The 16,797-nt window shown below is 41.4% G+C and overlaps 1 protein-coding gene across 1 annotated transcript in view; it reads left to right on the forward strand.

The window, feature by feature from the left end:
- The window catches only part of LOC134455827 (CD166 antigen homolog), a 35,587-nt gene extending 30,580 nt beyond the window's left edge, over positions 1 to 5,007 (forward strand). The window contains exons 12-15 of the mRNA XM_063207167.1: positions 212 to 344; positions 1,749 to 1,793; positions 2,725 to 2,839; positions 3,107 to 5,007. Of these exons, the coding sequence (XP_063063237.1) occupies positions 212 to 344; positions 1,749 to 1,793; positions 2,725 to 2,839; positions 3,107 to 3,197 (384 nt within the window). The 3' untranslated portion in view covers positions 3,198 to 5,007. The remainder of the gene's footprint in view (positions 1 to 211; positions 345 to 1,748; positions 1,794 to 2,724; positions 2,840 to 3,106) is intronic.
- Positions 5,008 to 16,797: the final 11,790 nt, after the last annotated feature.

Below are 16,797 nucleotides of genomic sequence, written 5' to 3' on the forward strand. Positions count from 1 at the left end.
GCACACACACACACACACACACACACACACACACACACACACACACACACACACACACACACACACACACACACACACACACACACACACCCTGCCTATAACTCTCAAAAAGACATATTTGAAGTCTAGATACTAATAACAACAATAGCAACAACAACAATAAGAAGAAGAATAAACGTATGTGTGTGTGCGTGTGTTTGTGTGTGTGTAGGCTGAGGAGGGTTCCTATGTGAATGGCAAGGTGACCCATCACCTGAAGATCGTCCCCAAGGCCAACCTGAGCGTGACCTGCGCCGCCATCAACAAGCTGGGCGCGGACAGCAAAACCACCGAGGTCACCTCATGTGAGTTGGACACACACACACACACACACACACACACACACACACACACACACACACACACATATGTTGCACACACACACACATACAGTACACACACACACAGAGACACACGTGCACTCGCGCTCGCACACGCACACACACTCACAGGCACAGACACACAATGACGCACACACACACACACACACACGCACACACACACACAGGCACAGACACACAATGACGCACACACACACGGGCACAGACACAAAATGACACACATACACACACACACACACACACACACACACACACACACACACACACACACACACACACACACACACACACACACACACACACACACACACACACCAGTCTGGGCATGAACAGACAGACCACTGAGGTCACTGTGTTTTCTGTGAGCAACATACAGTACTGATGCACACGCGTGCATGCATGTGACTCAGATATGCAGATATTTCTCTGTTTATATTGATAAACACACACACAGGAGCACACACCTATGAACACACACTCAAATGAGCAAATATACATTCAGCAGCAAGCCAAAACTAACAAAACTTTGGGTTTCCTTATGCTTAAGTTATGTTATTATGATGGCACTTTTACATGTCTGAAGTACAAGTTTTGATATAGCACTTAGACATAATGAACATCATACATCTAAACAGTCTAGTTGGCAAACAGCCTGTGACGTTTATTGTAAGTGTTTTTTTTATTATGCGTTTGTGCCATTTAATGTATGTCTGTCTACCACTTTCACTGTCTAGTTTGTAATACTCCTACCTGGTCCTGTCTGTGACACGTTTGTCTGTCTGTCTGTCTGTCTGTCTGTCTGCCTCACTGCTCACACGTGGGATTTCACAATCACAACCATCACTCTCACCTTTCGTAACTGCATTGCTTCCTGGGCTGTGTGCGTGTTTGTGTGTGTGTGTTGGGGGGTGCTGGACTAACCTCAGCTATCGGCAACTTGTTATCTGCAATCACGGCTTCAAAACCCTCGCTATTTAGTCTTGCACGTTCAAGTTGGCACCTGATTAACTCGTCTCCTGCCTTTCTCTCAGCTGTAAACTAACTGGCCTGTCTCTCTCTCTACTCACTCTTTAACTGCCCTGTATATCTGCTTTCTAACTCAGGGGCTCCCAAACTTTACCCCCCATATACTGATATATAGAGCCTTGTCATCTAGGATACTGTAATCAACTTCTAGTGGAAGGATAGGGCATTCACACTGATTTGTACTTATTTAAGATCCAAGATTTTGTATTTCATTTTTAATTGTCATTTTTGGTTCATGGTTTTATGTTGGATCTTATCATTGTTTTTCATTCGATTACTGTTGCTTTTTTTCTCGTTTTTTGAGTTCACGTTGAGTTATTGTGGTTTTATATTTGATTTCAGTATTGGTTGGCATTGAGGAGAGAGAGGTGACTATGGACAAGCAAGGTGAGTGACGCGATACGACTCCAACTCCAACCCCTAGAACACATTGCTAGCGGACACGGGTGCTAAATAGTGTGTGCATGAAAGAAAGTAGATTGTCTCTGCTAGAATCCCGTACTACTGTCTTGTAGAACGCCCTTTGTTTACCTGTAGAGGCAAGTGGCATTGAAATGCTGAAACACGTACATACAGTAAATGTAGTGTCGTAATGTGCAGAGGGTGACTGTAGTGATGTAGAGAGGTAGTGCCAACTTTATGTGCCATCTTGTACCAAGTGTGTGTGCCAGCCCCATATAGCTTTGTACCATGCCATGTCTGTTTGGCGTATCTGTCTTGTCCTTTGTGTCTGAATCTCTGTCCACCTGTAACTGTGTGTGTGGTGTCATGTGTCCTCCTGGCCAGCTGGGGGAGTCTAACTACATTGACATTGCAATGTGTCTCTATGTAACCGTCATCTGTGTCATGACATGAATAACATGTATAACGTGTGTGTGATGTCATGTGTAACGTGTGTTTGTGTGTAAGGTGTGTGTTTGGTGTCATGAGAAGCGTGTGTAACGTATGTGTGATGTCATGTGTAACGTGTGTAAGGTGTGTGTGTGTGATGTCATGTGTGTGTGTGTGATGTCATGTGTAACGTGTGTGTGTGTGTGGTGTCATGTGTAAGGTGTGTGTGTGTGTGATGTCATGTGTAACGTGTGTGTGTGTGAGATGTCATGTGTAACGTGTGTGTGTGTGGTGTCATGTGTAACGTGTGTGTGTGTGTGTGATGTCATGTGTAACGTGTGTGTGTGTGTGTGTGTGTGTGTGTGATGTCATGTGTGTGTGTGTGATGTCATGTGTAACGTGTGTGTGTGTGGTGTCATGTGTAACGTGTGTGTGTGTGATGTCATGTGTAATGTGTGTAACGTGTGTGATGTCATGTGTCTTCCAGACCAGCTGACGGAGTCTAACGAGGGCACCAAGATGGCGGTCGGCATCGTAGTCGGCCTCTTATTGGCTACCGTGGTGGTGGGCGTGGCCTATTGGCTCTACATCAAGAAGTCAAAGTGAGTTCCTCACAGACACACGCAAACTTTAATGCATTTTTAGTGTTCGATGGAGTTATTCCTTACACTTACAGTCATTCCTTTACACTTTGCTGTGATTAAGTTGTCCCCCACAAATAGTATGTTAAGGCTTAGCTTAAATTGAATTGCATCCATGCACACACATATACATCTGATGTAATTTGCGACTGTCTCATGACTGGTGCGTGTGTGCGTGTGTGTGTGTGTGTGTGTGTGTGTGTGTGTGTGTGTGTGTGTGTGTTTCAGGCAAGGCAGCTGGAAGACGGGAGAGAAGGAGGAGAACAGTACGGAGGAGAGCAAGAAACTGGAGGAGACGCCGCAGAAGGCGGAGGTGTAGAGAAGAGGAGGCGAGAAAAGAGGAGTACAGAGGAGAGGAGGAGGAGGAGGAGGAGGAGGAGGAGAGTTCATGCCTCAGCAAGTGGAGATGTAGAGGAGAGGAATGACGACGGGTGAATTGGAGGAGAGAAGAGGAGAGGAGGGTGCATATGTGAACGGTGAATGTGATGTTAGTTTTTTGAGTGTATGTGTGAGTGTGTGTATTCTCCTTAGTTAGTTTGTGAAAACAAAATGCCCTACAAACGGTTTCTGTCTACGTATGTCCCCCTCCCCAAAAACACACACACACACACACACACACACACACACACACACACACACACACACACACACACACACACACACACACACACACACACACAGCCCTACTCGACACACACACACACGCACGCACACACACACACACACACACACACACATAGCCCTGCTCCACACACACACACACACACACACACACACACACACACACACACACACACACACACACACACACACACACACACATAGCCCTGCTCCACACACACATACATTTGTTTCTGTTTTTCTTCTCTGTGTTTAAGGACCAACTAAGTTAATGCATTTCTTTCTAAATATATAAATAATACATTGAATTGAATAAATTGAATAAAAAAGGAGGCGAGATAAAGAGAATCTGAAGTGATCTCAAGAGACACACGTTGCTCTTTTTTGGTTTTGTTTTGCTTTGTTTCGTTTTGTTGTTGTTTGTTTGTTTTATATTAGTTTGTTTTAAGCCCCGCCCCTTATATCAAGGGGGAGGGTGTTGGAGCGCACCGCACCAATCGCTAGCCAGACAGCAGGGGCCCCAGCAGCCAATCGGGGCCCGTTTTGGATGCATTGTTGGTTTGTTTAGAATTTTGTTTTAGGTTCTTTATGATGATTATTGTTATTATTTGTTTCACTTTGTTTTGGCTGCAGGTTTTGTGATAAATATCTCTTTCACACACACAAACACACACACGCGCACGGCTACCTGCAGTGGAGTATGCTGTCATATGATGAAGTGTATTGAATGATGTGCACTAACGTGCAATGTTACATGATTATAGCTCTCCACTATTTTTATTGGTTTTCCTATGGTTGTTTTCAATGCTGTGTGTGCGTATGCCCTTGGTCAAGTTGTGTGTGTGTGTGTGTGTGTGTGTGTGTGTGTGTGTGTGTGTGTGTGTGTGTGTGTGTGTGTGTGTGTGTGTGTGTGTGTGTGTGTGTGTGTGTGTGTGTGTGTGTGTACCCGCTGTGTTTCTGTGTGGGGATGTTCTGGCTCATCTCCATGCCTGTAAATATGGCGGCAGGTTGAGTGTGTGTGTGTGTGTGTGTGTGATTTTCTTTGTATTTATGCGGTTCAGGGGAGACACTTATGTGCCAGGGATCTTAGTTTAGCTAAGATGATTCTCAATTGCCTATGACACATGCTTTACTCTCTCACACACACACAGACACAGACGCAAACACAAACATTTAGAAGTGCGGTACAGCTAATGGTTCTTACGCACGGCCGTGAAGATGATGTGATGCGAAATGGCCCAGGTTCTTTTTGTGTTTATTTGTTTGTTTGTTTATTTGTGTCTTAGTTTGGGAACCACTGAAGATAAATAAACAAGGATGTTCGACTTTGTTAAATAGCTCATATCCTGGTGGAGCTTCCTCAGTTCTTCTTTTTGCAATTGGCAACCAAAGATCTAATACGATGCGGCCATACGAGTACTGTAAATACTGACTGTTGTTTTTGTACTTCTGTTGTTTTGAAAATAAAGTGTACATTTTGAGGACAAACAATGCTCCAACAAAACAAACAGTTGTCTCGTGTTTTCATGTCAGAAACTACTCATTCATTACCTGTTTATGATGCCTTAATGGCACGGGTGGGGAACCTTTTTCATTCGAGGGTCCACTTTAAATTCCTCCAAGGGCAGTACTTCTATGAACACAAACCAAGATTTCCCCCTGCACTTAAAGGGACACTGTGCAGGAAATGGTCAAAAAAGGTACTGCAACTATGCTGCTCATTGAAACTGGGCTGCCTATTGCCAAATTTGATCTTTACATGAACGTTTACTAAGTAATAAACAAATATTTTCTAGTATGGTCCAAGTAGAGTCATTTTTGCAGCTAAAAATGCCTATTTCTGGAAATTCAAAATGGCGGACCATGGAGAAGATCCCCCTTTTCATGTATGAAAAGTGCAATTTTTCCAGTTATATTGAATACTTAGAATTTGATGGTGGTGGTAAATATTCCTGAAAAAGATAACATTAGTGAATGGGTAGCATGAATTCTGGAAATAAACAAATAAAAATCTCACACAGTGTCCCTTTTAGGCCTTAATTGAAGGCAGCCAACTTTAACAGACCTCACCTTCTCTAGGTCCCCTGAATATAACAATTGTATTGCAAATGTAATTTCTAAGATTCCCTTGCAAAATACAGTCAATCCGGAAAGTATTCACAGCGCTTCACTTTTTTCACATTTTATTATCTTACAGCCTTATTCCAAATGCTATAAATCAAATGAATCTCTGTTGTCAAAATCCTACACAAATTATTCCATTATGACCATGTGAAAAACAAGTTGTCTTGACAGTTTTGAAAATTTATAAAAATAAAAAACAAAGAAATCATATTTACAAAAGTATTCACAGCCTTTGCTTAATACTTTGTAGAACCACCTTTGACAGCAACTACATTCATTTTTTTTCATTTCGAAATTAAAAGGGAGGTCATCGGTGTGTGTTTCAACCTTTCAGTACATTGAAATTGTACATTTTGAGTCTGCACCTGGTTAAAATAGATGGGTGTGAGTTTTGAATTAAATCCTATGGAGAGTATCATGATCTGCTTCTGTAGTCACAGTGCATGTTGACATGCATGCTTCTTTATGTGTAATTCAGATTTCCAATTTTGATGGCATTCATACATCCCCAAATGATGTCAGTCCCACTACCATGCTTGACTAGCCAGATGATGCACTTTTTTGGTAAAATCCACTTGTTTACCACCATACATGCTTAACACCATCTAAAGCAAATTTGTTTATCTTGGTCTCATCAGACCACACGACATGGTTCCAGTGATCCATATCCTTGGTCTGTTCATCTCTCTTGAGACCTAGGCCTAAAATCATTAGGTACATTTAGTCAGGTTCATTATGTATTTTCACTGGAGTTCTTTGGAGAGTTGGAAAACTATATATTTTTGAAAAGTATATTGTATAAGCAATCAAAAAAACAATGTTTGTATTTGCACAGGTGTGTACATTTTCAAAATGGCGTCCGAAAAAGCTAAATTTTGTCATATAGGCCTTGAGCCAGGGCCCAAAAATTGACCTCTCGCAATCGAACGGGTGGGCAAGTTCTAATCTGTTTTTTTGACTTCTTGGACATCTCAAGTAAACATTTTAGCATGATAACCATTGCAAACAGGTAGCTTTTTGGTAGTTATCATGTGTTGAAATGGTGGACCAGTAAAATGGAAATGTGAAAATCGGTATTGTGGTTCTTTACTATTATGTAGTTTGTTGACCACACAGGGTGCTTGAATTACCTCAGGGATGCTTTCCTTTCTATTAAGACCCTACAGGGGTTGTTAGACCACACTAATAGGCCTAATAGAATCACCTCAGCAATGTGTGAATGACAAAATGTGATAAAAAGGATAACATATGAAATCCGATTTGTTTTTTTTTGTTTTTTTTTTACTTTTTTACTTTTACCCCAACAGCAAAACAACACCAAAAAACATAATGAACAAACACATACTAACATGTGATAACCATATACTGTACATTAATATGGCATGATAACCATTGCAAAGAGGTATTTAGTGAAGAACATGCGTTGAAATGGTGGTACAGTAAAACGGAAATGTGAAAACTATTGTTGTTCTTTGTTATTATGCAGTGTGTTGACCACACAGGGTGCTTACATTTCCTCAGAGATGCTTTCCCTTCAATCAAGACCCCAGAAAGGTTGTTAGACCATACCAATAGACCTAATAGAATCACCTAAGCTATATGTGAATGAGAAAATGTGATAAAAATGACAACATATGGAATCGGTTTTTTTATTATTAAACTTGTCCTGCAATAGCAAGAATAACATGAACAAACACCATGAACAAATACACATTAAGCATATTAAAATAAACTAAAGAGCATTATTTCAGTCCTCAAGATCTGACTTAGTCCAGTAAGCATCTGTAAATATGTCACCATGATGATCCTCTTCATGCTGATATACGCATGTCTTAAGTTTTTAGAGGGTTGTGCATTTTGAGCTACTTCTCAGACATTGGCAATCCTGCAGTTTACATTGATGGGTGCACTTTCAAGACATCAGTTGTAGCACTGCCTCAGGGGCTGGAGATTGCCGCATTCACTGTATAGTGAGCTGGTCATTTTCATAGTTGGCCCAGCCATGGTCAAGTGTTCTTGGGATTTGTGGATGCTGCTGAAGACTTGCTCTCAAGATGCCAGCCTGATAGTTGGCAAACATAGCATGCATAAGGAGGCAGTCCTCACATGGTGGAAGTTGGCTTGATTCACACTCTCTATGCTGAGTGCAGAAAAGCTGGTAGCGAGTTGTATGTATGTTCTACGTATTTGTCGATGCTATGTAGAGTTGGCACCTAAATGCTTCATGAATACATCCATGGACAGCTCCATGTCCTGTCCCAGCTTATGAAAAACTATTTGAAAGAGCTCTGATCTCATCATGAGCTTTAAGGCTCTGAGCTTTCCACGGCCTGCACTGTCCTTTTGTGTTTTTATGATTAGTTTTTGTATTTACTTTACATTATTTTTCTATTGTAGCCCTAGCCTCTTCCCCCTTACATTAGAAAATTCGCACTGGGTACAAATAGTTCAAGAAAACTTTCACGTGGTGTACCCTGGCTGTCATGTGGTGCACCTCGACCGGCTGGCTTTAAGGTTGTAACGCAGTCCCTCTGTTATAACCTTATTGTCACCAAATGGTAATGGCCAAGTCTTAATCGGTTACCTAAGACTTCCCTCATTGTTAGCAATGTTGTTATAATGTAGTTGAGCGTTTACAGCCAAGAGTGAATTGGCCTGTTGCCAGGCTCATTTGCAGTAGGAGGCCATCAGAGGTAGAAAGAATACTAAAGAATGTAATTAAGTAAAAACAGTAAAATACCATTACTTGGTTCAAATTCTACTCAAAGTAGAAGTAAAATTACCTCTTTAAAAATGTACTTGAGTAAAAGTTTAAAACAAATACTTAAAAAATGTAATTTGAGTAGAAGTTAGTTACTTTCAGTTTGTCTTTTTATCGCTTTCCTGAAATAACTTACCACCCTTCGTGACCTCTGTCTATCTCTACACATGCCATCTTCTAAAAACCTGGCTTCGATCGTGACAACAAAGTTCTGTGTGCCCTGCTGTGGCAAAGTTGCAGGCCGAGGGTCAGCTCATTGATACAACAGCCCATTACTCTGAATTTAGGGGTCTGGATTTCATTGTGTTTGGGTCTGGGACCTTCAATTTCAAAGGCGGGGAAGTCTACCATAGGAAATAGTCTGGTGGATTTCATTTAATTCCCAGTTGTGAGATTAAATTCATGAATAAGTTTTGTTAATAAATAATAAGTCTTGTATATCTTCTAAAAAAACAGTTTTCAGGCTGCGTTACTCCCTCAGATCTAGTCCCTGGTGTGTGCTCTACTATTCTCAGCCAGTTGCTTGCAACTCTATTGTGTACCGTCTATGGGCTGTGGGACTAATGGTATTGGGCCGGCGGGCCCTAGAGTCATCCAATAGATTAGTCCAAAATAGGTCATTTATGGTAAATGGTAATAACACACAATTTCTCTTCATGTCTGGCAGATGTTCCCCTTTATTTCAATTTTGCCTTCCTCAGTACTCAAGATAGATATAAGTAAAATACTTGGGCCAAATTGTAATTTGAGTAAAAATAAAATCACCCATTTTAATAACTACTTTGGAAATTAGAAGTTACTCATCAAAGTACTCAATTACAGTAATTTCAGCAAATGCAATTACTGGAGGTTAAAGAACTTAAGTATGAGGCGGCCCCTTGTCAGTATATCAGGAATATACACATCACTACTAAAAGTGTATATAGGCCTTTTTCCTCACACATGTGTTATGTTCAAGCATGCATGTACAAGAAAATGTATACACTTGAATTAATGTCTATCCCTGCTGTTGTCTAAAGGGTGCCTCATACTTAAGTACTACTTATTACTACTTAAGTGTTTTTGGGAAACTCAGACGATATTACAAGAGTTACCAGCAGGGACAGCCATATGAAGGTAGATATTTGAGCAGAAGGAGACAAATGCAAGCAGAATCATACAGTCAACTCCATCTGTCAGGCACAGACACACAGCCACTGCCACACCAACACGCATGCACATTATGTGTTTTCTCTGGGTTTCTGGTAATGTGTGGAATGATCAAAATTTGAGAATAGCATAACATATGAATCTAGAAACCACCACTTATTTTCACATAGTAAATGTACTTTAATTACCAGACACTGAAGCAGTAACTGTAAGGGAATGCAACTCTTAAATTTTTTGATTGTTAATAATGTAATAGTGAAACATATAGGCTAATCTGTTATTCCCCATTACTGGTCTGCTCTCTGGACTCTTCATACAGTATGTTGCTTGGAAGGTGGGGTGATCCCAGTGCAGAGCGGGTTAGTCAGTTGATTTGGGACTTTACTTTTACTGTTGGATTTCCAAACCCAAGTGATTGTATCATAGGCATGCACAGATCTAGGAACGGACTTGGTGGTGCTAAAGCACCTGCCCCTTCGCAGTATTGGACGAGAAAAAGGCCCTTTTTGAAAGTTCTTGTTATTTTGTCACAATGTGTTCCATATTGGCATGATCATCTACGGTAGAAATTCTTGAGATCAAAAGCATGTGACAATTCCCACTGATATAATATAGTTTATAATACAAGGGTGGGAATCTAACTTGTGTCTCAAGGGCCGTTTACGGCCGCTGATGTAATTTTAATCTTACGCAGTTTCACATGGAATTTGACATGCTTTGTAAAGAACTCTTAGAAATTGAATTTGCAATACAATTAAGTTATGTTTTCAGGGGACCTAGAGGAGGTGGGGTCTGTTGTGAAGGTGCCCACCTTCAATATAGGCCTAATCTGCAGGGGGAAATCCTGATTTGTGTTCATAGTGCAGCCTTTTATAAAATTTGAAGTGGCCCACGAATGAAAACGGCTCCCCCACTCCTGTTATAACCTAGCAAGGAAACTGGAAGTTCCACATGCCCCCCGCCCCCACCTTGAGCACCTGCCCCCCAAAATGTCTGTGCATGGCACCGGATTGTATAGTGTAGTACACTCTCAACAACAGCATAGTACAAAAAGTGACTTTATCCTCTCCAAACACCCTTAGTCGAAGTAAAAAGTGTAGTCTCTGCTTTATCCAATAGGTCTTTGTCTACATATCAAATTCGAGTGTGTATGTAAATTAGTTCACATTTAAGTACATTACACTTTGTTTGGATAATGAAAGATAACTTTTAAGGAAACTTGTAATACAAAACCCACCTGTATTGTAATGTACTGGGAAAATTGTGTGGTGAGGCATAGAAGTTTTTTTTTTCACTCTGGAAAAATAAACCCTCATTTTTAAATGAAAAGTCAGTGAAAATGGGGGCCTGAACTAAATTAAGTGGGAAATATGTGTAACGTGCCCTTTGAGCTATCTAAGAATTTTGTATAACAACTTTTCCTATAAATATATTTACCTCACAGTCATTTTTATGTTCAATTTATCAAGATATTAGCAAATTAGCCTAGGCGTTTTTAGTGTAAAATGGTTCAAATAAGAAATGCATGATAAATATGATAAAGCTACTGTTCTGCAAAGGTTATCATACCAATTCATAAACTGGACATATATAGCAATAATAAAATACCAACAAGACTTTGCCCACCCTTTCGATTGCGATCGGTGGTCTGGCTCATGGACTACATATCTCAGCTTCTGAATATAGCTAGAACATTGATTTCAACTGTTAAACCTACATTTGCAGGGTAATTGAATCTAATGGTGGTAGTTTTATTGTTCTCAGACATTTTGTTACCATACAAATTTATTAGAACTATTGGTTTATAGTATTTACAAGTTGATGCATGTTCGTCAAGACCACCATACAAAACATCCCAGCTGGAATTTGCAGAATTGGTGCAGTTTACATGTCCAGCATATTGCTGTACATGTCCAGACTTGCCTGTGCAAAGCACAGTTACAGTCAGTGGCGGCTGGCAGTCTGTCAAACAGGGGAGGCTGTTCAATTACAATAGGCTATGTCCAGAACGCTAAAAAAAAGGGAGGGGGGGGCAATTTTGTCACACATCTTACATTGGTCCTGAGCAACAAATGGCCTCAGACACTAAAGGACTCTTGTTGAAACAAATTTGTTCGAAAGCTGGTGTTTTTTTTTACTACAAATTGTTCTTAATTATTTGAGTGTAGCTCTTTATGAGAAATTGTGCAGCAGTCTGTTCTGGAATAAACACAGGAACTGACCTGTGGTGGGGATTCTAACAGAGAGAGCTGGTGCTACTATCACATTATCTAATTCAATTAATCATTATCCCCCTTGTATTCATAATGAAATGTTTTTTTTATTATTATTTATTTTTTTATTATTTTTATTATAATTATTATTATTATTATTATTATTATTATTAGGCCTACCTCCGCCACATAATGATGTGAGTTTGCCTTCGTTGTCTTTGTTCATTACTGGGCTTACCACTAGAGGGCGCCAAATCTTTAATTATCTACTAGACATTGCCAACACAGCACGGGACTTTGCAGTTAACGTTAACCAGTTGATCAGACACCACGAAAGCTCAAAAGAAACGGTTGTTGTTCCCTACCTTTTTCACCAAGTCAATATTAGGCACTGCTCTGCTCTGCTCCTTGATATTCATTTTCTCTAATAAGGACTACTGGAATTCGCCAGAATGTAATCCACAATGCTTGGCATTTTGCATAGCTCTCTAGCTTTCTTGCAAGCTAGCCCTCTAAAAAAGTAGGCAACCTCAACTTTTGAAATTGGGAGATTAAAAAGGATAAGGAGGACGTGCCACTATTAAGACTTTATTCGCAACACTAGGTTTACAAGAATATGTACACAAAACGGGAATACCGCAATGAATAGCTTCCTCACTGGTTACCACGACGAGACTTCTCAGTCAAATTAATAACATATCCGCATTTAAACTACTGTAACCTACTGAGTGACACGGGGTTCACCCAATCACAAGTCGGAGCTCCAGTCTCCAGTACCCATCGCTCTCCCGCCCATCTCCCTTCACTCCCAGTGAGGCTCGGTCTCAAAATCAAAAAAATATCTGGGCAATAACCAATGAGCGTTTAGCATTTTGCCATTGACAAAGCACATATTCACACATGCCATTGACGCCCAGTGAGACTCCACTCACTACCGTTGTCATGAGGGGAAAAAAAACTTCAAGCTGACGTTAGATGAACCGCAGAATCTTATTACTGCCTGATTTGATCAATTTGAGCACATGCATCATCTATGGAGCCGGATATGAAATAGCAATGTTATAAAGTTGGATAAAGTACTCAAAAATAACACTGTTCACTGTGATTTCGGACAGGAGGCTCCGCCTCCCTTGTACTCTTAAAGAAATCGCCTCTGGTTACAGTGTATCCTGTATACTGGGGCAGCGCCACATAGTGGATGTATTGAGAGTCAACAGGTGTTAAATTTTTTGCCTTTTGGGGGAATCCTTCAGTATGATCCTGGATCCAGAATATGATGATCCTGGAAACTGACTACAAGACACAGTGACAAACCAAGTAATTAACAGGTTTTCATTAATATTGTTAATGCCCATTCTAGGTGTCATTAACTGGTGTCGGTGATGGTGGTGCAGTGTACTGGAGGTGTTTTTTTTTGCTGGTTGTTCAGGTTCTAATCATGAGTGAGGAGTATCAAGGTGAACAAGAGGCATGTCAAACCCAAGAGCCCATTATCTGGAAGCTGTGTATATGCCAGTCTGATGATGCCAAGAAGGGGGTTCTGGTCCAGAATCCAAGATAATCCAAGTCCTATGGACATACTGGAGGTAGTTCAAGAAAGGGCCTGTCTGAGTGATGGGGACTATGTTAAAAGCCAAAGACAACTGCAGAACGGCACAGCTGAGACATCACACCAGGGACACAGGAAGTAGTCTGACATCTCTCATGTCTCTCAGCTGCAAACAACAAGGTTCAAATACAGCATGCAAGAAACCGACATGCACATACTAGTCCATTGGACAAGAAACTTCTGCCAAAAGGACAAAGGTGAACTATTTATCAGGTCAGAACTGCAAAGGCCGGTAAAACTCTAAAGGCTGCTGTGGAAAAGTGCCAGAATGCCACACTGAAAACAAGACTGAACACCAGCAAAGAGGTTGGATATTTATAAAGAGGATTCGAAACATGCCCACTCAATGCAAAAGCGTGTGCTCAAAATTCAGTCTCCGAAAGGGGCGTTGTCCCTCCGTCTTCTTCTCTTTTCATGGTGTTTGCACAAGACGTGCGCTACCGCCATCTACAGCGCTAAGGGGACTCCACTTATTCTCAACCTCAAGACTCCGAGGGTCTCCTAATCGAAGGTCTCCTAAAGGGGTGTTCACCCGACGTAAAGTGGATACCGGAAAAGAACCCGCCGGCTTTATCTCCCTCTCATATACGATTCTCTGACACCAGCATCTCAGCATATGATGCAAATGCATTTGATGTCCGATGGATGGAGGTGTAGGGGGATCTCAGTTGGGATTTAAACCTGCAACCCTCTGACCATTAGGCCACTGCCACGGCTGCCCAAATAAAAATACAACGTAGACCTTATAAAATACAACGTATAAAATACAACGTACAACGTATAAAATACAACATATGTCAACAGGCTTGGTTCAGAAGCCTTGGAGAATCATGAATCTGCATTCAGTAGAAAGTGACTGAAAGAGAGAATGCTCACACCCTTGCCACACCTGGCCTGTTTTATTGAAGGCTGCAGTCAAACATCGTATAGGAGAGAAAGATATGTCAAACTCCACCCATCCAATGCAAGGAAGTGAGCTCAAATTCGGTCAAAGAACGGTCTACTAAGTGGGCATTGTCCTAGCCTCGCACACCATCCTATGTACTTCCGCCAAGAGACTTGGCTCCGTACAACGTCTGGCAACTGTTTTCTGTGGAGCGATTGTTGAGTGGCAGAATTTGGTCGGCCAATCCTCCTCAGAAAACAGCGAATAAGCGCCCCACGTAAACGTCTGCGCCAGAGCCATTGGTCTGCGCTATGTTGTTGTTGAGTAACTGTCGGCGATTGGGTGAGAGCTGTCCAATCATTTCAAACCATAACTGAGTGCAAACTTCATGCTTCCTGCAATCGTGTCAGATCACACAACCTCCAGACCATGAATACGAAATGAAATGTTATGGCATGGTCAGGACCAGGCTAGTGTTGTCCCTACTTCTTCTTCTCTTTTTGTGGTGTTTGCTCAAGATGTGCGCTACCGCCATTCAGCGCTAAGGGGACTCCATTTATTCTCAACCTCAAGACTCTGAAAGTCTCCCAACCGAAGGTCTCCTAAAGGGCCGCTCACCCGACATCACATGGATACCGGACAAGAATGAGCCTGAAGTATCGCTCTCTCATATAAGATTCTCACTTGCAATGCTCTCCCTTATCACCTGTGCTGTTTTGTAAATTGCCTTCATGTTGTTATCATCTTCATCAGTTGTCATTGCAGCATGAACCATGTCTTCTTCACATGCGTCTGAGTAGTAGAGGACTGCTGACTTCCTTCGATCCTTTTGAACAACAGACTGCGGGTATGGCAAGACTGTGAGGATCCTCTTTCAGACACTTTCTACTGCATGCAGGTTCATGATTCTCCAAGGCTTCTGAACCAAGTATGTTGATATGCATTGTTTCAATGTCATCCATGGGGAGGTAGGCTTGGTCTTGTGTTTCCACATTAAAAAGGTTGATCAGCTCAATAAGACATGCCCTCTGGAACAAGGTCACTTTAACAGTTGTACTTCTGCCAGGGCTAGGGTCTCGCATCACATGAAACATGTTTTGTCCAACAAGTTTTGTGGTATCGGACATCGAGTGCCTGTGCATCATCTGCTAAGATGCTGGTGTTCAGTCTTGTTTCCAGTATGGGAATCTGGGACTTTTCCACAGCAGCCTTTAGAGCAGGGGTGGGGAACTTTTTTCATTCGAAGGGCCACTTCAAATTGGTCCAAGGGCCGTAAAAGTCATCCAAGGGCTGTACTATGAACACAAATCAGGATTTCCCCCTGCACTTTAGGCCTATACTGAAGGCAGCCACCTTTAAAACTGACCCCACCTTCTCTAGGTTCACTGAATATAGCTTAATTGTATTGCAAATTGAATTTCTAAGATTCCTTTACAAAATAAGTCATATTTCATGTGGAGCTGCATAACATTAAAAATATATCGGGGGCCGGATAAACGGCCTCAAGGGCCCAAACAGCCCTCAAAACATCGGTTCCACACCCATGCTTTAGAGTTTTACTGGCCTTTGCAGTTCTGACCTGATTAAGTAGTTCACCATCATTGTCCTTCTGTTTCTTGTCGAGTGGACCTTTACGAGATCTTGTGAATGGTGGGGATGAATCAGATGCTGAGCACCCTGGTTCAGCCATTTCTGTGCTTCCTCTCTTTTGGCCACGCTTCTTGGCCATGTACTGTCCTGTACAAATCACATGTGCATTTCAGTTTCTGGTACGCTGTATTTGAACCTTGTTGGTTGCAGCTGAGTGACAGAAGAGGTGCCAGACTACTTTCTGTGTCCCTGGTGTCTCAGCTGTACAGTTCTGCAGTCGTCCTTGGACTTCAATCATTATATGCTGGATCCATGATCATGCTAAGGGATTGCCCCAAAGTCAAACATTTAACACCTGTTCATTCACTATGTGGCACTGCTCCTGTACTGAACTGCACCATTATGATGTACTTGACGGACATACATCTACTTGTAGATACTAAATCACCTGTCATAATATAAATCAATAGTTCTAATAAATTTGTATGGTTGCAAAATGTCAAAGAACAATACACATACCACCATTAGATTCAGTGACTTTGAAAATGTAGGTTTAACAGTTGAAATAAATGTTCTAGCTTATTCAGAAGCTGAGAAATGAAAAAATTTAGCTTTTTCGGACGGCATTTTGAAAAATCCAAGATGGCCGTCATACAAGATGGCCGCTGACACCTGTGCAAATGCAAACATTGTTTTTTGATTGTTTATACAATATACTTTTCAAAAACATAAAGTTTTCAAACTCTCCAAAGAAATCCAGCAAAAGCTAAAGTCCAGACATAATGAACTTGACTAATTATGTAACTCATGTTACTCTAAGTCCTGGCCTGGGAGCGCATTCTGTAGTCATCTAGGCCTAACTGTCACAACATCATAATGCAACGTGAAGTCTGTTATTCTTTTATTGGGCGTAGTAAAATCAGTCCCAGGGTTAACCAGGCACGTTTTGACAGGCAAGCCTTATTG

The sequence above is a fragment of the Engraulis encrasicolus genome, chromosome 9, assembly GCF_034702125.1.
Source record: "Engraulis encrasicolus isolate BLACKSEA-1 chromosome 9, IST_EnEncr_1.0, whole genome shotgun sequence".
Taxonomy (NCBI): Eukaryota; Metazoa; Chordata; class Actinopteri; order Clupeiformes; family Engraulidae; genus Engraulis; species Engraulis encrasicolus.